Here is a 22954-nt window from a genome sequence, read left to right on the forward strand (position 1 = left end):
GGCTTGACCAAGTTTTATCTCCTCTCAATGCATTCTTTGTTTTCATTATTCCTGTTTTCATTGATCTCTTGACTTCCTCCAAATTTAAGCCTGTACCAAATAACATAAGACTAACCTACATAAAGCAATGATAAAGAATTTAATGCTGGCTCCTCAAATGCATTTTACTCCTTGGGATCAAGGCCATGACACCAGAGACCATATCTTGTCCTTCCTCCCTAACCTTTGCAGCACATCTCATAGGACTGAATGCAGAGGGGGCACTCAAAAGACAACTGCATGATTCCCACTAGTGAAGCTAACGGCTTTATAGTCTCTTTCCCCAGAGTGGAAACTCTACATTAGCATACTTACCCATTTCAATTTTACAAGCAAGAATGCTGTGCTGTTGAAAATAAAGTATTTCTTCAATAACTTTAAAAGTCTGAATATCCCAGAAGCCATCAGTATTCAAGCCAGCAAAAAATTTGCCATTTTTTATATCTGGTCTTCCCTCTCTCCAGTGTGTATATGACAGCTTGGTCTTATCAGACCACATGAGAGAACCATCTAGAGAAGAAACATATTTTTCTATGCTTAGAGATTAAATCAAAACTTGAATTACAGTTATGAGGTTACTATTTCAAACTCAACTAATTTTCTTCTAAAAGGTGGTATGATTATGTGTATCCCTCTAAAATATTTATTGATTATAACATTAAATCATGCTTACTTTTAATTTGGAAAGTACAAATTATAAAAATGAAAACTGAAATTTACTTATAATTCCACCATCCTGCTATAACTTTATATTTTGTTATTTTTTCATCAAATATTCATTTCTCCTATATATATGTTTAATTGAAATGGAAATGAACATAACTATTCTATAAAAAATAATTAATATATAAAACTAGTGATAGAAATCTCTTCTCTAGACCTAAGCCATGCACAGTTGTGCATATTTATGTCAACTGACTTTTAAAAAGGGTGCCAAGACAATTCAATGGGGAAAGAATAGTTCCTGTGATAACAGGATACATACAAAAAACATGAAGTTGGACTCTTTCCTTTCATCATACACAAAATTAAATCAAAACAGATCACAGACCTAACTGTAAGAGCTAAAACTACAAAACTCTTAGAAGACAACATAAGAGTATGTCTTTATGACCCTGGGGTAGGCAAAGCCCTCTTAGATACGCACAGGTGATAAAGGAAAAAATAGATAAATTGGACTTTATCAAAACTGAAAGTTTTCTGCTACAAATTATACTATCAAGAAAGTGATGGGAGAAAATATTTGCAAATCACTTATTTCACAAGGGACTTATATCCAGAATATACAAAGAATGCTTACAACTCAATAATAAAAAAGACAATTAAAAAACAAGCCAAGGATCTGAATAGAGATGTCCCCAAAGATGATATACAAATAACCAATAAGCACACGAAATGTATTAATCATCAGGAAATGAAATAAAAACCTCCATGAGATACCACTTCATACCCACTCAGATGGCTATAATCAAAAAGATAAAAATAAGTGATGGCGTAGATACGGAGGAATTGGAAACCTCAATGGAAAATGGTACGGCAGCTTTGGAAAACAGTCTGGCAGTTCTGCAAAGGGCTAAAGAAAAGAACCAGCAATTCTACTCCTGGGTATATATGCAAGAGACATGAAAACATATATCCACATAAAAACTTGCACATGAATGTTCATAGCAGCATTATTCATAAAACCAAAAAAGTGAAAACAACTTAAATGTCCATGAACAGATGAATGGATAAATAAATTATGGTATATCCATATAATGGAATATTATTCAGCCATAAAGAGGAATGATATACTGATACATGCTACAGAGCTACATGCATAAACCTTGAAACCCTTATGCTAAGTGGAATAAGCCAGTCACAAAAAACTCACAAATTGTATGATCTCATTTATATGAAATGTCTAGAACAGGCAATTTATAGAGAAAGAAGATAGATGGGTAGTTGCTGAGGGTTGGGAGAGGGAAGAGAATGAGGAGATACTGCTAATGAGCATGGTATTTCTTTCGGGAGTAGTAATAGTTTCACAACTGTGTGACTATATTAAAAGCCATTAAATTGTACACCTTAAATGGCTGAATTGTATGGTATATGAATATATCTTATTAAAATTTTTGGGAAAACAAATTAAAAAAAGCCAGGCCAATTAAAATTATGAATTAGTATGAAGAATGATATCATTATCACCCACACATATCCCTTGTAGTCCTGGTTATGTCTACCTTTCACTGATTACTATCTCCCAGGGCATTATGCCTACACATCTGCCTGCAGCACCGACACACTAGAAATACTGGACACACGATTTGGTTTTGGCTTGCTCCTTTATGTCACCTCATGTCTCCCAGTCCCTCTTTCCCTCTCCCCAAACGTTAAAGTTACAATTTTCTGGCCAATACAACGGGCGATCTGAGAAATGGGTATATTTCTAAAGTTGCTATACGAAAGGGTCACTTTTTCACCTGGGTTGAAGTGTCTTTTAGTTAACATATGGCTTCACTTAGTAATTTCAATTCATGGTCCTACTTTTGAAAAGTCAGAACTTTTAAAAAAGCAAAATCCTTTATATAGGTAGTATATACAATTAAACATTATTTAAGTTACTGAAGTAATTAAAAAAAAAGCCTATGGATGTAAATTAAGCCAGTGAGAATTAAATTTAAACCAAATCTCGTATTTGCTTGAAACATCTTTCTATATGTCGCTCCTATGTCTACATATTTTAATAGAAATTTTACTACTCATACATTTTATGAAAGAAGTTAAGATGATTAAAAGGAAGTCTACGGACCTGAAAATGCTTTTCAGAATACAGAATACGTTTTCAATGATTTCTGATAATATAACTAACAAAGTACATCAGAGGGTACAACTGAAACCTCTATCTATATCCTGGATGTGATCTCCACTGCTCCATATGGGACCACTGTTTCCTCAAGTCATTTTCAGGTAAAGTCTGGGAACTTTCTACCTCGTTTCTCTCCATTTTTTTTTTCCCATTCCTAAATTTAAGGGTATTCAAGAGTCATTGGAGAAAAGACTTGGGCAACTAAGTCCTACTACAATGAACTCATCTTCAATTGGCAACCCAAGTCTTATCTATTACTTGATAGCTTAATTTTCATTAACCTATTTGCAAGCCATAAACATTTAAGAAAAACCTTAGCAACTCTAAAAAAGAGACAGGTTAGATAGCAAAGAGAAGGCTATTTTTAAAATGGTCAGATTGAGTAATTTAGCTTCTTTTCCTCCCCTACCTCTGGCTATCATTGTCTTGTGCCCCTTATAAGCCCTTTTTTGGGTAAATGCATGCTTTTGATCCTTTATGCCCGCAGAGCGATTGTCTTTTACCTAATTCCAAAACTTCTGTGATTTTCAGGACATCGCTAATTGAGTATTTTTCTAAATTGGTCTTGTTTCTTCTATTATTAGAGTGTGTGTTTTAAAAATTTCCATAGAAATTATATCTTGGACTTGTGGTATTTAGTCTCAAGTTCAAATATTCTATCCTACTGTCAGATTATGTGTCTCATTTTTCTAACGTATACCTCAAGCCAATGCTATAAACCCAAGGGTGCAACATTAGTATAAATGTAATTCTGTTCTCTCTCATCCCACAGACACAGTGAGATATAAAGTATTGGAGATTTATATGGGAGTTTGGTCATTTTTAGTTAGTTTTGAATTGCTAGGAGGGAGAGTGGAGAAATGAAATTATTTCCTACCATTTAACTATAAGCTTGGTGGTAAACGCATTTTAATGGCAGAGCAGAGACTCAAAACTGTCTAGGGCTTTATATAAGTTATACTAAGTACATAATCATAATTTTGTCTATGGATAAACATATACTTTGAAGAACTATACTTTTGTAGCTTCATAAACAAGTGGTTTATAATGAAGTTTGAATATAAACAGAGAAAATCAGCAGATTTACAACTTACTTTCATAAGTTACACCTAACACGACCCATGAAGCCATATCCTTGAAGTGCAGAAGCTGCTCAAGAACGAAGTCATTCTCTTTTTCATCTCGAATACTCAGAATATGTGATTTTGGATCTGTTAAATAAAAAATAGTCAATAATTTTTATAATTACTTATATAGAATACTTTATTTTGTTTGATGGATTTAGAAAATTTTATTTCCCAGTTTAATATACTCCAAAACTTAAACAATAGTGAAAAATAAGAAAGACATAATTTAAAACTACCTTGTACTAAAATGAATAGGTTAAGAAGTTTTCAAACATTTTGATGCCAAATTTGGTCTTAAAGAATAGCGGAAAACTAGTAGCTGAGTAGAGAATTTAAAACATTGGTTCACTTCACTTTTCCGCATTTAAAACTTATTTTGAGCTGATACAAATCCACTTATATTAATGATACACTGTCAAAGACTACAATGAATAAAACCTCTTGGATAGGCTATAAGATAGATCTTCCTTTTTCTTAGAGGTCACTCTTACTTTAGGGTTAAAAAAGTTTACTAATTCTCAAAGTGTGTTCCTCAGGAAATTAACAGGAGTCCTCAGAAAAGGGCTACCTGGATAAAAACTTTGCAAACACTGGTTAAACAAAGTTAAACTAGTTTATTGATGCCAATATTTCTTAAAGTATATGCTAATGTACATTTGATAGTGTCTAACAGGAGGGAAAGGTGTGCAGTGTTTGTCAACTTCGTTCTTTTCTAAGGATCCTTTTTTGCAGAACATCTCAAGACTAGAGTTCTCCAGATCACACTTTGGGGAATAATGGTTGGATATTTTTCCATAGGAATTTCCACCAAGTTCATAGGTCCATTGTTTAGAACACACAAATTCTCAGTGGATCTCATAGGTAATATCTGAAGAGTCTTGAGAGCTGAAAGTGTGAAATATTTATTTCTTCTAAGCAGAGCTGCTTCTTTGTGGCTTATCTAAGCTTTTGACCACTCAAACTAACCTATCTTCACTTTTCCCACAGCCTAGCTTGATTTAACATTACAGGTCTCTGCTCTCTAGGGTCATTTCTTTTCCTTTTTAAGTAGAACCTATCTTGTTTATACACGTGAAGACAGACTAGCTCTCTAATAGATGAGTGAAGAAAGAGGTAACTCCTGTACTTTCCATTTTAATGAAATGCAAATTTTAATCCTTTGTCCTTGGTAATGGAGAAACTAGGAGATGACTCCTTTGAGATCTAATTACTAGTGCTAATTAGGAATATTTATAACACACTCAGGTGAGATTTGTTTTTTAATAAGTATAATACAACATATAATGGCCATATAATATACTTACTCAGTTTCTGGCATTTAGAATGAGATTCGTCTTGTGTTCTTGCTGTGTATCTATCCTTTGTTATCATGAAATTGTAGCAACAGTTCTGAAATGGTATCCAAGGAGTGTTTAGAACAGGAGATGGACATTGAACGTTGCTAACTGGTTTGACCTCTTTTTCAGTCTCATCTAGGAAAAGAATTAATGGTAAGAATTCTAATTTCAGATATAAACATTAAATTCTGTTCATGGTAATTAGACTTGATTTGTACAAAATTTTCAGGAAGCCAAGAAATAATAGCCTGTTGATGCTTGCTCTGTTTATACTCAAATGTGACCTCTTAACTTGCTTTCTGTAGGAAGGAAATTAGCTAACACAATTTTCTTCCCCTGCTGTGGAGTGAGTGGAAGAATGTAAAAAACAAGGTGCTATTAGGTTAAATGCAGTTTCTGTCTCCCTGTATCACCAAACTTCAAATACAAGGGGCCGCCTCTATACAACATAATAATAATAGGCACTTAACTGTAACTTTGAGAAGTCATTTTCAAGTTTCTGGTTACTGATATCTTCTCTAATTTTAAAGGAACATTGTAGTGAAATACTTGATGTTCTAAATAAGTTATTGCTTTAATCAAAGCAAACAGAAATAGTTTAAAATCTGATATCTAGAAAATCTAAATACGGCTTTTTTTAAAGTTTTATGAAAAGGCCATACATTCAAGACAATGCAAATATAGATACGCTCTACTCAAAGCCAGTCAAACTGATTTAACATGTAGTAGACTCATTCAGCACCTCTCTCAGCTCACAGCAACTCCCTTTTTCTGTGAAGTGGTGTCTTGTTTCTACCACAAACCCACAAACGTGGGCCCCTGGCAGTTGTAAAACCACTTTCCTCTAACTGGGTTAGAGATTGCATACCCGACTCAAGCTAAGTCCATCAGATTCTCTGTAAGAATTTGAAAGATGGAATTCAGAGGCAGTCAATTCAGCTCCAGTTATGTCATAACTGGAACCTGCAGAGCCGCCATGTTTCACCACGAGCAGAGAGAAGCACAATGTATGTAAAGAGAAGAGTGCAGATCCACAGGGAGAAAGAGAGCGCAGGTGGAAAACAGTATCTCTGCGTTCCTGATCCCCCTTCCTCAGGAGGCTCAGCTCCATCCCCATTTTTGAGGATCTAACTTCCCCTTTTGCTGGCTTGAGCTGGTTACTGTCACTTACAACCAAATGAATCTTAACAGTGACTCATGAAAGAAATGTTAGTTGTCAATGATAAGAATTATAAAAGAATTCCCACAAATATAAGTTTTCTATCAGAATATAAACATAAAATATATGCAAAATGAGGCTAACAGGGACTTAAAACTAAAAGGTCAGTTACCATTGTCAGCTGACAAAAAGTAAAGATAAAACATGTCTAAAATAAATTAATGGCAAAATATTTAACATATAATAATTCTACTTGAATACAAATTTCACAACAAATTTTGTGGTAAAAAGGACATGATTATAATTCCCTTACAATTTCAAAACTAGATTTTACAAAACCACTACCCCAAAATTCCACTATTCGTGAGACTGATAGTAATTTAAGAATTAAACTATTTGAACTTAGCATACTTCCTGGATAGTAGCAGATAGCACCCGGTTGCTGATCATAGCAGTCATATGTTTTCCAGAATCCATCAGTATCTAATATTACACAGTCTTCAAGTTGCATGTTGTTTTCAGCCCAGCGACTAAATTGAAGCTGTCTCCCATCCGACCACCGAAAGTTGAGCTCATCCTGTAAAGAGCAGAAGTACATTTCAAGTGATAATACTTCATGCTATCCCTTTGGTATTATTTTGACCCTCATGGTCAATCTAATGACTTTTAATTTTATCTTATATTTAACACACACTTACGCAGCACTTACTATGTGCCAAGCACTGTTCCAAGTGCTTTACAAGTATTAACTTATTTAATCCTCACAACAACCATAGGAGATAGGTGTTATTATTATTATCTCCATTTTACAGATGAGGACACTGAAGGCATGTAACGTGTGCAAAGTCATAGAATATAAACTGCAGTACTGGGGTTCTAACCCAAGCCATCAGGCCCTAGAGTCCATGGTATGAATCATTATGCTACAACGCCTCACACATATTCGGAACCATTGTTTGTTGGAAATCAGAAAGCTGGAATGGAGTGAGGATCACTGTAAGCACTGATTAAGTTAGAGGCAACATGTCGTAGTGGAAAAAACCTGGGTTTCAAAGCTAACTACATCCAGTTTTGTTTGTTTTTTTTCGGTGAGGCTGATTGGCCCTGAGCTAACATCTGTTGCCAATATTCCTCCATTTTGTATGTGGGCTGCTGTCACAGCATGGCTTGATGAGTGGTGTGTAGGTCTGTACCTGGGATCCGAACCAGCAAACCCTGGGCTGCTGAAGTGGAACGCACGAACTTAACCACTACACCACTGGGCAGGCCCTGATACCTAGTTTTGAATTCTGGCTCAGTCACTTAGTAGTTTTTGATTGTGAGTTTACCTCGCCAACTTTCCATCCTCTCATCTATTAAATGGATATGACCCTTAACCTCATGGGACTGGAATCAATGGGGTAAAATACATAACTCAGCAGCTGGCTGGTACACAAGAGCTACATAAATGTTAGCTCCCTTCCTCTTAACCCCTCAGGCCTTGTGGATCTCACACCACTGTTTTCACACTTGTCTTTGGGGAGAAGTTTCCTCATTCACTATATTCTGTTGTGTGCTAGAAGTCTGTGAACATCTATCTCTACATCCTAATAAGGGCCTGACCACCCACCTGTCTTGATAGAGGCTTCACAGGCTAGGTAGAGAAGTCTAGGAGATGGGTTGCAGGGCACAGGCCTGTCTGAACTTACCCATGGTGCTGCCAGAACACCAGGCCTTACACTTTGACCCACTGAACTAGCTTTCCTGAGGCTCAAGGCAATTTTGCATCACTGGTTTATGTGGAATATTGGGCAAAGGCCACACACAGTCTTCTTAGTGAACTACAAACAGCAGAATCATCAAGTCTCAACACCACCAACTGTTTCATTCTGAACTGTTCTCCACTAGAGTTCCAGTTGTAACCTTGTGGCCAGTTAATCCCTAAGCCACACATGGCCTCAAATGTGGCCCTTTGGCCATGTGATGTTGCCTGTACTCTCAGCGTATTACCTTTTGCCGCATTCGCAACTAACCCAGGTCCCTGGGCCTCTGGAACTTCTATTCCTGGTAGGTAAATCATCCCACACCCTCTCTCTCTTTGCTGAATACGAAATCTCTTTATTAAGACTATAAGTATCTCTTTACTAAATTCTTGACCTTAATTGATCTTAATTAAAACCTGTCTTTTCCAAGGGAATAATTTCCTTTCAGCACCCACAAAGAAGGCTGTTTGCTTTTCCATCCTCAGATACCACAGGGCTATGAGAATGGGGTAGTAGGTATTTTTCTCTCCCTCAGTCATTTCCTCTGAGGTTTACACCCTTCTGATAGCAGCAAACTCCCAGATTCCTTGCCTCTCTCTGACATTCATGGAGGACCCGGCCCTCTTGCCTGTCCATGACGTTAACTGAGGAGATGCCCCGTGCCTTGCTCTGTCCTGGTCCTACCACTGACTTAGGGATGTCTATGTTCATGTGGATGACTCACCCAGTTCCCAACCTTCTTGACTTCTTCTACTTCTAAGTACTTTCACTTGTTATGTACTTGAGTGACCCACTGCTACCGTCATACTCTGGCCTTGCCATAACCCAGGACTGCTGCACTGCAGACCTTGTAAACACGCCTTTGTTCAGGCCAACATCATTTCCTGCATGAACTTCTACAAGACTCTAACTGGTTTCCTATCTCTAGATGGCTCACTTCCTCCTCCAGCTTCTGCCCAGTATAATTTTTCTGAAGTAAAAATCCAATATTGTTACTATCATGTTTACAATCTTTCAATACCTTCAATCACTTTCAATGTAAAGTTTCATTTATTTATACCCTGCTATGTTCCAAAGATTTAAGGTAGCTTATGAAAATGCATGATAAACAGCTATGTAGAATATGTTAAAATAAAGAGTGAAAGGAAAAAAACATAGGTGAAGATTGAAAACAGGATAAGAAACAAGAGCAAAATCATTAAGTTGGGGGAGGGAAGTTGCAAAACAGTAAGATCTGATTTGTCTTAAAAATAAATGTGTACAGAGAAAAATAACTTGAAGGATATTTACCAAATTATTAATCCAAATTTATCGCTAGGCAGGTGATTTTAATTTCCTTCTTTTAATTTACTATAACTTTACAAATTTCCTACATTGACAATATTGCTTTTGTTTCAAAAGGTTTAAGGTGACTGAAATTAGGAAATGTAATAACTTATTACCACCCTCACAAGAGACACAATGATGGGTTTCACATAATACCAAACACCAAAGAGAAAGTATGTAAAAGCAATGCTATGAAAGAATAGATACTGGGAGGTTTGGGGAAGCAGTTGAAGCTGATGATGTGGCTTGACCTGAGGGTACATTTTAAAATATTGAGAGTCCTGGAGAAACTATTCTTCAAGCAATTTCTAAATGCTACTTTTTGCTTTTGGAAAAGATAGGTTTTTTTTTGGCGGGGGTGGTAAGGAAGATTGACCCTGAGCTAACATCTGTTGCCAATCTTCCTTCTTTTTTTTTCCTCCCCAAAGTCCCAGTGCGTAGTTGTATATCCTAGTTGTAAGTCATTCTAGTTCTTCTACGTGGGATGCCGCCACAGCATGGCCTGATGAGCTGTGCATAGGTACGTGGCCAGGATCCAAACTGGTGAACCCCAAGCTGCTGAAGCGGAGCATGTGAACTTAATCACTTGGCCGTGGGGCCGGCCCCCTAAATACTACTTTCAGTTGAGCTTCTGGCAAATGCTGGTAGTAATGAATCCAAAGTTTGTCAAAGATAATGTTTACCTCTAAGTCTATTTTAAGTTTTTTCCTCCTGGGTTTGTGCTAGAACTAAACTGTCTTTAATCACATTTTCTCCAGGCAGCCCTCAAACCATCTTGATATATTGAGGGTTATCCTAAGGTATACGTAACTTAGATTTGCTTCATAATGCAATGGACTCTTCTCTTCCACTCTGCCAATTGCTCTCTCTCTGAGAGTGGATTAGGAATACTGGTCTAGGTGACGTTTATCTAACCAGGGCTTCAGCAGTCATGCCTTGCACAGATGCAGGGAGCAAAGTTCCCATCACAATCTTTGTAAACGGCACCCCCTATGTGGTGCATGATGTGTGCAACCTTATACACCAGCCCGCTGTCTTACCCTCCAATACCTCTCAGTGGGCAGAGTGTCAACTTATTATATAGAAGGCCTAGAAAAGAGATAAAAATGCTGAGAGGAATACCACAGCTTTATTAAAAACATTCCCTATTAATTATAGCCAAAAGGTTCAGTAGCATAAATATTCCTGTTTGTGCTACATGTACGTAGTTTAGTGCTGGGATTAACAGGAGACTAGCATTCTTTGCTGGGCTGCGAAATGACTAAGAAGTACCCAAGACATCTATCCAGGATCAGCGCTTAAGAAGTGGTGAAACATGATTCAAATCCCTTTTTAGACTGGCTGAATTTCACTCTGCTGATTCTGAAAGGGATAAGAAAGACTCTTCAACACCACCCACAGTGCTTCCACACACCCAGCCTCTTCTGATTTTTTAATTCTTCCCTTCCTCTCTTCTTTTCACTGGCTAAGGAGACATGGCAGCTCCTGATTCCAGCACAGTCTTTGATTGGAATAAATAAAAAGAAGTGCTCAGCTTCAAATGTCCACTAGAGCTTTTTCTTAATCTAAACAATAAAGCACCAGATCTTTCAATAGTGGAAAGATGACTGCCACTAAAAATTACATATTTCACGAAATTCATTCACTAGAGTAAGATTTTACGATCTCTGGTTTCTTTTAGTCTGATATGAGAGAGGCGGTGAGAAATAAAAAATGTCACATTCCATCACCCAATCCTGGCAGTTGGGACGGAAAACTTACGTCTTGACTGGAGAGTCCAATCCATAAAGAAGAGTTATGACGGACCGCCTGCACAGTTAGGAACGCCTGCTGGTAAGGGTCTGTGATGCTCACCAGGCGCATGTTATCTTTCTGACACTCCCTTAGAGCATCGGACCAGGTCATAGTCTTCAGGATTATTTTGTACAGATTATCTAGATATTTCACAGTTTCTGAAGTATTCTGTATGGTCTGTCTGTCTTCAATTTCTGTGTGTAAAAGAAAAAAAGCCCACAAAAACCACTGACTCTGCAAGTCACGGGACATTTTTTCAAACTTCTCCCCATAATATTGTATTTTAGATATTACTTATCTATTCATTTATTTCAGATTTGGCGTGGGAGAACTACGTATGTCTTGCTAACACCTTAGGTAATATGTGTGAGCCACAACATTTGTTTTCTAAAATTAGAACAAAATTCTGTTTTAGTGGATATGTTTCAGGAAGGAGAAAAGCTATAAAAAAAAGGAAGTTGCCATAGGATTACTATTTCAGATTGGTGTCAAATACCTCATTTGTTTGAACTGTTTCAACACAAGAAGGTGTTATGTATTCTCCTACAAAATTTTCATCTGGGAGAGCTCCCATGAAAAAATGTACAAAACCACCCAAAAGAGGATATATTTGAATTATTGCTCTATAGGACTTCTCTGAATAAGGCAGTTACTAAAAAGTATGAGACAAATGAGTAAAGATTAATTTAGCAAAAACAAGTTCAGAAGTACATGGATTATCACTTGAGGTTCCTCATTACATGACAAAGTTATTTTTTCAACAAAAAATCATTTGTTAGAAACTTACTGTGATCAATGAAAACAATTTAATACCTTTTTTTGTTTTTGTTTTTGCTGAGGAAGGTTCACCCTGAGCTAACATCCGTTGCCAATCTTCCTCTTTTTTTTGCTTGAAGAAAACTGGCCCTGAGCTAGCATCTAGCCAATCTTCCTCTATTTTGTATATGGGATGCTGCCATAGCATGGCTGTCAAGTGGTGTAGGTCCACACCTGGGATCTGAACCTGCGAACCTGGGCTGCTGAAGTGGAGTGGACTGAACTTAACCACCATGCCACAGGGCCAGCCCCAATTTAATACCCTTTAAAAATATCTTTTTGGAAAGTTGATGATTCCTCTTTTTAAGTACACACTTTATTTTTATTTGGATTACAGGAAGGCATAGACAGTAATCCTTTACTAAAGCTTCATGTTCTTTTTTTTCAGTTCTAAATTTAACTGTGAACGTTTACACCAGGCTCAATTAAAAACATTAAGTTTTCTCTCCTCCTTTTCCCATGGCAGAAAGTAAAACCTGAAAAATGTCAGAGTAGAAAGGAAAAGAAAATTCAACCGTAACTTACTACCTTAGACAACTCCGATTAAGAAATCCCATCTGATAGTAACTTCGATATTTACTTAAGTATGGCAATGAAATTTGAAAAAAATCACATTCCACTTGACATAATGTGACTTACTGAGCCAATATGGATTTAGCCACACTGAAATTTCAAGGAAGCAATATGATTATAAATTAACATTAATTTGCTTCTAAGATTTTTGTGAAAAAGTATTGTACACATCAACAGCGCAAAGTAGCATAGTTATCTAGATAATAATCCATACCTGAATATTTCTGACAGAGAGCCAGAGTGTGGCGTTCACTGCAGGAAGTAAAATTCCACGTCCCAGTATAAGGAGACTTTTGGAGATTGAGCATGAGAGCACAGTAGTAGGGGAAATCTTCTTCAAAAATCTAAAGAGAAAGGCAAATATGTACAAGCAATCGGGAAAGGAAAAGTCTGAAGATCCTAGCAAGAGAACTTTATATTCCAAATTGGATTTTCCCCCTGTAGGAAACTTCCATTAAGGAGCTGACCATGAAATCATTAAGAAAACCCTCATAAACTTTCAAAGCATGGAAAAAGGGCAATTAACTATAGAAATTATAAAACAAAATAGTCACCATATTGATAATATATCTTCAAAACAGATAAAGAAAAACTGTTAGAAATAAGATGAAAACACAATTATAGCAATATTTAATACACTGCTATCATTCTTGACATTTAGGTTGATTATTAATTCAACTTATTAGATGTTCATAAACTTTTTATAATGACAAACTGTGTACCACCCAACAGAGAACTCACCTTAAAGCTTTGATCCTATACTAGTCACTATAAAAACTTCCATAAATAAAAGTATCTATCTAGATTTCATTCTCTGACCACAAATCAATAATACTAGACATGAAAATTTATCAAAGTATATTGTCCCTATACTTTTCTGTATGTTTGAAACAAAGCACACTTAGAAAAATAAGAAAAGTAAGCTTATCCTAGGAGCTACAAATTAAAACACACACACATTCATTACTCAATAAACATTAAAGTAAAAACAAAATAAAATAATTACAGGACAGAATAATAAGAGAACTATTATAAGGGATATGAGTAAAACTTTATGTGGAGGCAAATGTGTATTATTAAATGTATTCTGTTTTTTAAAGAAAGATGAACTAAGAATTCAATGTAGGAGATGAGAAAATCAGCAAAAATATAACTCGAAGAAGAACAGGATAGAAAAATATAGTAGTATTTGTAGATATGTCTCAAGCAATAGGAGTAGAGGTTGGAGAAGAGGGAGGAGAAAACGAATAACATAGAGCAGTGTTTGTAAAAATCTAAATAAGAAAAAGGTAAAAACGATTGAAATAAGATAGGGAGATTTAAGAAGATAATAGCATACACAAATTTATTCTAATACATTTGAAAATCTAAATGAAACAGACAACTTTCTTGCAAAATACAAATTAACATAACTGTTATAAGGAGAAGTGGAAACACCAAAATGTACCAGTAACTTTACAGAAAATTGAAATTAATAATGTCTCATTTTAAAAAATATATGTCAGGGACTGTGCTAAAAGCTTTAAATGAATTATCTTATGTAATCCCCACATTGTATTGCAGGTACAAAAGCATCAGAAATTACAGACGAAAAATTGAGGCTTAAGCAAAGTTAAGTGAACTTCCAAAGGCACACTGAATGGCTGAATGGAATTCAAACCCAGACAGCCTGACCCTAGAGTTTAGGCCCTCAGCTATGCACCAAATCCCTGTATTATTAAAAAATCATCTCTGAAAAGGGTTCTAACATCACATGGTTTGCAGGTAGTTCCTTCAAACTCCCTGTCTTTAGGGAAAGATGATTCCCCAGGCTGAGTCGTAATTTCACAACACAAAGGCAGAAAGTTACCCAGTTCATCTTATGAAGCTGACATGATCAGAAAAAAAAACCTGACAATATGGCATAAAAATTTAACTCTCAAGAACAGAGATGAAAACATTCCCAAACAAAATTCTAACAATCTAACTCAGTAGAACAGTAAAATAATAATCTACTCTGAGCAGCTAGATTTTATGACAAGAAGATAAAGACGGTTTAATATACCAGTTATTAATGTATGATACCATATATCAATAGGCCTAACGGGAAAAACTATACGACAATTTCAATACACGCTGGAAACAAGTTTTAGGAAATCCAGTACTTATTCCTGAATAAAAATTCTAAATAAGCTAGTTATAGAATGATATATCTTAAAGAGTCAACATCATATATAACAATGAAAGGCTGGAGACAGTCCCATTAAAGTCCAGATCAAGTCTAGAATGGTGTTGATTACTCCTGGTATTGACTACGGTCCTGGAAGTCCCACCATATGTAATAAAGCATGAACTGGTATTTGCAAAATATGACTATCTCATTAGGAAACCCAAGAAAATTTAGTGAAAAACTTTGAGAAGAAATAAGAGCTTTTAGTAAGACAGATGCCTATGAAATAAATATATAAAAATCCCCAATCACTTTCCTACATATCAGTAAAAAAAATCAAGGGGCTGGCCTGGTGGTGCAGTGGTTAAGTTCCTGAGCTCTGCTTTGGTGGCCCAGGGTTCACTGGTTTGGATTCCAGGCACAGGTCTAGCAGCGATCATCAAGCCATGCTGTGGCAGCATACCACATAAAATAGAAGAAGACTGGCACAGATGTTAGCTTAGGGCCAACCTTCCTCAAGCAAAAAGAGGAAGATTGGCAGCAGATGTTAGCTCAGGGGCCAGTCTTCCTCACCAAGAAAAAAAAGAAAGAAAAGAAAAGGAAAATCAAGAAAAAGCTGCCATTCTCAATGACGACAAGAAAGAAAACTCCTATAAAAACTTCACTGAGGGCTCTAAGGGAAGACTTGAATACATGGAGAGATGTATTATATATCATATTCCTGAATTGGAAAATTAATAAAAAGATGCCAGTTCTCCCTAGATTGCTGTCAAATTCTCATCAGAAGTTTTTTATTTAATTGTTTTAGCTGGAAATTGACTAAATAATTCTAGTGTGTCTGGAAGCATGGACAAGAATAGCTAAAAGTAGTTTTTGAAAGGCATATAATAAAGGATAACTAATCTTATTATATTTTTTAAAACATGGCAAAGTTATAATATTTACATCAGTCTAATAACTATATAAGACTATACCTCATACACACACACACACACTTCATATATGATGAAGGAGGCATCCTATATTGCTTTTAACAAATGAAAATGCATATGAAATAAATGATGGTAGACAATTGGCTAGGATTAGGGAAAAGGATTCAGTATTTATTGATAACATACACCTATACCATAGATGTATCATGCTGTCAGAAAAAAAAAAGGCAACCTATAAAACAAAACGAAGAAAATATAGGCATACATTTAACTAACATTTACATGGTAGACTTTCTAACCTAAAAGCAATGGAGGAAAAAAAGGAAATAAACACATTTGAACACACAACAAAAAAAATCAAAACTTATTTCTGTAATTGTTTTAGTATTCAGACCTAAAGAAAAAACCTACAGAAATATTTGTAAGAAACACAGGCCAGCATATTAATATTTATATAACCATAAAATCAATAAGAAATACATTAAGGCTTTGATAAATTGGAAAAGAATAACAACATTCACACTTGATGAAATTCATATTATTATTGAATTTACAGAAATTTGTTTTCACTAGAAATCAGAGAACTATAAATGAAAATATGATATCATTTAAACTACCAAATTAGCAAGAATCTTAAAAAGATAATGCACTTCAGAAGCAATGTAGTAGAGAAGCTAAGAATGGTGCCTCTGCAGCCTCTTGGACCTGGATTTAAATGTCTACTCTGCACACATAGGCTGTGTGACTGCTGGCAAGTTATACGACTGTCTATGTCTCCACATTTTTAAGATAGGGGAGGAGTAACAGACTTTTTTACATCTTTTGTGCAGATTAAATGAAATAATGCATGTGATGCATTGGTAGACTGATTGACACATACTAGTTGCTCAACAAATGTTAGAAATTATTAATATACTAGTCTGGACAGAAGGGCAATCACAATAAATTGCTGACAAAAATACAAACTCATAAACCTTTCTGGAAAGTAATTTGGCGACCAGAGCTTTGTAACTACTTATATCTTTTGATCTGGCTATATGACTTCCAAAATCTATCTTAAGGATGTTACTTGAAGTATAAGCAAAGATTAAAGCACTGTTTAGGATTACACAAAACTGGAAGCAACCTAAATATGAAGCATTGTTTAGGTAAATGATGGGGTATCTATTAAGAAATATTGTGCAACCATTACAATGCTTATCAACTTCATCTTTTAATGGCATAAGAAACTACTTATAAAACTAAGAAAAGTAGGATACAACAGTGTACATATACTATGATCTTATCTATGTCAAGAAGACGCTGTATAGAAAAGCCCTACAAGAAAAAAACGCTGAAATACTCATTGTGCTTTCCTAGATCAGGGTTCAAATATGGTTTGAGACTCATTTAGTAGGTCATGAAATCAATTAAGTGGATCTTGACTCACATTTGTGATAATGAAATGGATAGGACAGGATAGGACACAGAAACTAGACTAGACTAGAGTGGAACAGAATAGAAAGAACTATCAGTGTGCTTGAGCTCTAAGGGTAAGTACTCTTTCCTGAAACTTTTGTTTCAATTCAATATTCTATTTATATCTATGTGCTCGGTGGTGATTTAAATGTATTTCTTACTATGGGTTATGGTTAAAAGTTTAAAAACTACCAGCCTAAGTGTAAGCAGGATAAGAGTCGATATTTTTCTTTACTGTATTTACTTTTCTATAACTTTCAAGTTTTCTATAATATCCAAACATTATTTTGATAGCTACTTTGTTTGCTGTTAGTGCCATGGAGTCGACTCAGACCCCTAGTGACCCTGTGTATAGCAGAGTGTAACCCTGCTCTATCTCCTTATGCCATCCTTTCATCTTCCAGTGCTCTATCAGACAATGCTCTGCTGCTATCCACAAGGTTTTCACAGCCAATTTTTTCAGAAGTGGTTGGCCAGGTCCTTCTTCCTAGTCTGTCTTAGTCTGGAAGCTCTGCTGTCTGTCTACTATGGTCCACCATGGGTGACCCTGCTTTTACGTGAAATACCAGCGGCATAGCTTTCAGCATTACAACAACATGTAGCTGCCACAGTACCACAACCGACAGATGGGCGGTGCGGTTACTGGACCAGGAAATGAACCCGGGCTGCAGCAGTGAGAGTGCCAAATGTTAACCACTAGACCACTAGGGCTGGCCATTTACTTTGTACATAGCTACACGTGATTCAGAGTTCCCTTTGCCACCAATGTCAACCTTGAACAAAGTTACATTGCATCAGGAACATCAGCTGATTGCTGTCTAGGACATATTTTTGGAATTTGGCATAAAAGTTAATTGCTTAATCTCTGCCCTTTGTGAAAAACGTGGTTTGTATCTGGCAAATAGGGAGGACAGACGGAATGGGCAGCAGTATCCTGGGATAGATAGTTATTGCTAATATGGTGCCTTCTTCCCTTCTATAGCTTCTTTACATTTAGCTCTTGGGGAAAAATGATCACTAATCACCAATTTTGTACTCTTTTTCTCAGGAGACTGAGGTTGACAGCCCCAAATCCCAAAATGTTAAGTAAAGCATTTCTATTTGTCTCTATTTCCAACTCACTACTTGATGGTTTTACATGGTTGTGAAATAAGTGCTACGGAATCTGATGCTAGTATGAAAACTAGGGCATCCACCTGTGGCTGTGGAGCTCCCGTTCTAACTGTTCTTCTTCCTGTGACAGCTTTATTGAGGTATAATTTATATACAGTAGAACTCACCCAGTTAAAGCACTCATTCCATAGTTTTTAGTATATTCATGGAGTTGTGCAACCATCACTCCCCATCAATATTAGGACATTTTCACTACTCAAAAAGAAAACCCCATGTCATTTAGCCATCACCTCCAATCCTTCCATCCTCCTTAGTCTTTGGCAACAACTAATCGACTTTCTATCTCTATAGATTTGCCTGTTCTGGATGTTTCATATAAATGGACTCATAAAATAGGCCCCTGTTTTTTTTTTTTGTTTGTGAGGAAGATTGGCCCTGAGCTAACACCTGTTGCCAATCTTCTTATTTTTGCTTGAGGAAGATTGGCCCTGAGCTAACATCTGTGCCCATCTTCCTCTATTTTGTAAGTGGGTCGCTGGCACAGCATGGCTTGATAAGTGGTGTAGGTTCGTGCCCAGGATCTGAACCCATAAACCCAGGCTGCCAAAGTGGAGCACACTGAACTTAACTACTCCACCACTGGGCCAGCCCTAATAGGCCCTTGTTCTTAATCAAATAATTTATGAAAGACTCAGGTATTTCACAGAGCTACATAGATTACTGATTTAAAAAAACTTACATCTTTTGGTATTCTCAGCCTCCGACCAACCAATAATGGGTGAAAGTTACCATACGTCAGCTCTCTGTCATCTGTCCATTTGCTCATCCTTTCATAGGCAGTCCAGCGCAAACCAATCCATAAAGTAGCTTCCATACCCGGAAGCAAGGATGTAATAAAATCTGTTGGAAAGACATTTTTTTAGAAAGTATTTGACTTATTCAAATTAAAGATATACTAAAAATGTCAATGAATATCTCTTGCTTATTTAACTATCAGAATATAGTCTTTTACCTACTCTGTAAAAAAGTAGTTTAATAAGATTATTTTTATATGTTAATTCCCCACGGCCTCCCAAAACTAACTTGGCCCCAAATCAGAATAAAACACGTTTCCAAAACAGTTCTGCTACCTTGTTCTCTCTGGCTCAACACTGAAGGAAGGGTGCCACCATAGGAGTGACAGACGTCATTTGCTTGAGTAAATGTGAGAGACTTGCCTTCGAGCTTTAGAAAACACTGCAAATAAAGAACATATGTGAAGCATAAGATTCCAGACATGGGAAAGCTCACATAAGAAGTAAATGCCTCATCTTTTAGAGGGCTGCTAATTTTTGGTCTGTGAGACATGGAAACCTACAAAGGAGTATCATAAGAACGCAGATCTACACTCTCAATTTAAACAATTGAAGAGTGGTCTTCAAATAATTTTTTTTTAAGTCTCTCATTTGTTGAGTGCTTCCTATGTGCTAAATAGTTCACATAGTATTATCTCATTTAATTCTCACAACAAATGGGGAAACTGAGGCACAGACAAGTTAAGTAACTTTACCCATAAGTGAAATAGCCATACAATGGTATAGCCAGCATTTATACTCTGTTCCATCTGATTTCAAAGTCTGTACTTTTAATCATCACCTCCTCATATTAAAAAACACAGTTTTAGAGTGATGTCAGCATCATGGCAGAGTGAGCTCTCCCAGTGAACTCCTCTCTCCACAATATAATGAAAAAGACATTCATATTCCAACAGAGGACATCCTTGCAATACAAAAGACGTCTGAGAGACCCATGCAACCATATGTCAGAAGGCGGAGGTGCTGGAGTTACCTATGGAGAAGGTGGAACAGGGTAAGAGAAAGCATTACTCCCTCCCCAAAAGACTGCAATTTGGGGATTGTGCATGGCCTCTGGGAGGGAGGGAAGGGGGAGAGGGCACCCATTCACGGGACATCAAAGATCCCCAAGGTTCCTCCCAGCCTTGAGGAAAGCCCCCATCAGGGTGAAACCTATTGCAGGGGGTGACTTCATCAAGTCTACACCCCAGGAGAGCAGACAGCAAGGGCAAAGAGAGAAAACCCTGAGAACACGCAGAAGAAAGCGCTCCTCCCTCCCACCCGCCCAGTGCTGGCTCTAGCACCAGGGATCCTGGCAGAACACAGTGGGCTCAGAATATGCGGCTCTTGATCCCCACCCAGTGGTAACTGCAGCCAAATAATACCACAATGCAAAAGAATAAAGCCACGCCCTCCAGCAGTATCAAAAATTATATTAAATCTCCAGACCAAAGGAAAAAGACAAGGACTCAGAAATCAATCCTGGGGCCAGCTCCGTGGCCGAGTGGTTACGTTTGTGTGCTCCGCTGCGGCAGCCCAGGGTTCGGATCCTGGGCGTGGACATGGCACCGCTCATCAGGCCATGTTGAGGCGGCGTCCCACATCCTACAACTAGAAGAACCGGCAACTAAGATATACAACTGTGTACGGGGGGGTTTGGGGAGATAAAGCAGGAAAAAAAGAAGAAGAAAGAAAAAAAGATTGGCAAAAGTTGTTAGCCCAGGTGCCAATCCTTAAAAAAAAAATTAATTAAAAATAGATAAATAAATAAAAAATAACTTAAAAAAAAGAAATCAATCCTGAAGACAAAGAAATACGTAATCTAAATGACAATTCAAAACAGCTATCATCAAAAAACTCAATGAGTTAAAAAAAGAATGTAGAGAAACAATTCAACAAGTTCAGGAGCTACTTCACAAAAGAGATTGAAACTATAAAGAAGAACCAATCAGAAATATTGGAGACAAAAGACACAACAGATGAAATAAAACAAAATATGGATTCCCTGAATGCTTGAGTGGATATCATCAAGGAGTGAACCAGTATAATTGAAGATAGACAGATTGAATTGCTCCAGATAGAGGAGGAGAGAGAACTGAGACTAAAAAGAAATGAAGAAAGTCTCAAAGAAATATCTGACTCAGTTAGGAAATGCAACATAAGAATTATAGGTATTCAAGAGGGAGAAGAGAAAGAGAATGGGGCAGAAAGTCTGTTCAAAGAAATAATAGCAGAGAACTTTCCAAACTAGGGGAAGAAGATGGAAATCCACATGAAAGATGCTATCAGATCTCCTAAATATGTCAATGTGAAAAGACTGATTGCAAGGCATATAGTAGTGAAACTGGCAAAAGTGAATGATAAAGAAAAAATACTAAGGGCAGCAAGGCAGAAGAAAATAACCTACAAAGGAACCCCCATCAGGCTTTCAGAGGATTTCTCTGCAGAAGCCTTACAGGCTAGGAGAGACAGAAATGACATATTCAAGTCTTTGAAGGACAAAAAATTTCAGCCAAGAACACTCTACCTAGCGAAAATATCCCTCAGATATGATGGAGAAATATAAACTTTCCCAGATAGACAAAAGCTAAGGGAGTTCATACCCACAAGACCCTCCCTACCCTCCTGCCCCATGAAATCCTAAAGAAGGCCCTCATACCTGAAATAAAAAAGGGAGAAAGGGGTTTCAAAGCCTGGAGTAAAGAGATGAAAATCAGAAAATTGTAGAATTTTCCAATAAAAAGGCACAGAGTGGCAAGATGGATTAAAGAGCAAGACCCAACAATATGCTGCCTCCAGGAAGCACATCTTAGCTCCAATGACAAACACAGGCCCAGACTGAAGGGATGGAAGATGATACTCCAAGCTAATGGCAAACAAAAGAAAGCAGGTGTTGCAATACTTATATCAGACAAAGTAGACTTCATGATAAGGCATGTAAAGAGAGACAAAGAGGGACAGTATATAATGATCAAAGGGACACTCCACCAAGAAGACATAACACTTATAAATATCTATGCACCCAACACTGGAGCACCAAAGTTCATAAAGCAACTATTAACAAACCTAAAAGGAGATATTAATAATAACACAATAATAGTAGGGGACCTCAACACTCTAGTCATATCAATGGATAGATCATCTGGACAGAAAGTCAACAAGGACACAGTGGAATTAAATGAAAAGCTAGACTAGTTGGATTTAATCAATATGTATAGAACACTCCATCCAAAAACAGCAGAATACACCTTCCATGTGGAATTCCATCCAGAATTCTTCTCAAGTGCGCATGTAACATACTCAAGGATAGGCTGTATGTTGGGAAACAAGGCAAGCCTCAATAAGTTTAAGAAGATTGAAATAATAACAAACATCTTTTCTGAACACAACGCTATGAAGCTAGAAATTAGTTACAAGAAAAAAGCTGAGAAACGGACAAAGATGGGGAGACTAAACAACATGCTATTGAACAACCAATGTATCATTGAAGAAACTGAAGGAGAAATCAAAAAATATCTGGAGATGAATGAAAATGAAAACACACCATACCAACTCATATAGGATGTAGCACAAGTGGTACTAAGAGGGAAATTCATCACAATACAGGCTCACCTCAACAAACAAGAAAAATCCCAAATAAGCAATTTCAAACTACACCTAACTGAATTAGAAAAAGAAGAACAAACAAAGCCCAAAGTCAGCAGAGGG

At 36.8% G+C, this 22954-nt stretch overlaps 1 protein-coding gene across 3 annotated transcripts in view; it reads right to left on the minus strand.

Moving 5' to 3' along the window:
• Window positions 1-22954, minus strand: part of LY75 (lymphocyte antigen 75) — a 129537-nt gene that overhangs the window by 51090 nt on the left and 55493 nt on the right. For all 3 annotated transcript variants that reach the window (XM_014859809.3, XM_014859800.3, XM_044768841.2), the window contains exons 22-29: window positions 19544-19649; window positions 19153-19313; window positions 12976-13105; window positions 11340-11566; window positions 6922-7087; window positions 5319-5486; window positions 3982-4098; window positions 355-549 (exon numbers count right to left, since the gene is read on the minus strand). In XM_014859809.3, coding sequence (XP_014715295.1) covers window positions 355-549; window positions 3982-4098; window positions 5319-5486; window positions 6922-7087; window positions 11340-11566; window positions 12976-13105; window positions 19153-19313; window positions 19544-19649 — 1270 coding nt within the window. The remainder of the gene's footprint in view (window positions 1-354; window positions 550-3981; window positions 4099-5318; window positions 5487-6921; window positions 7088-11339; window positions 11567-12975; window positions 13106-19152; window positions 19314-19543; window positions 19650-22954) is intronic.

This window comes from Equus asinus, chromosome 4 (genome assembly GCF_041296235.1).
Source record: "Equus asinus isolate D_3611 breed Donkey chromosome 4, EquAss-T2T_v2, whole genome shotgun sequence".
Classification (NCBI taxonomy): Eukaryota; Metazoa; Chordata; class Mammalia; order Perissodactyla; family Equidae; genus Equus; species Equus asinus.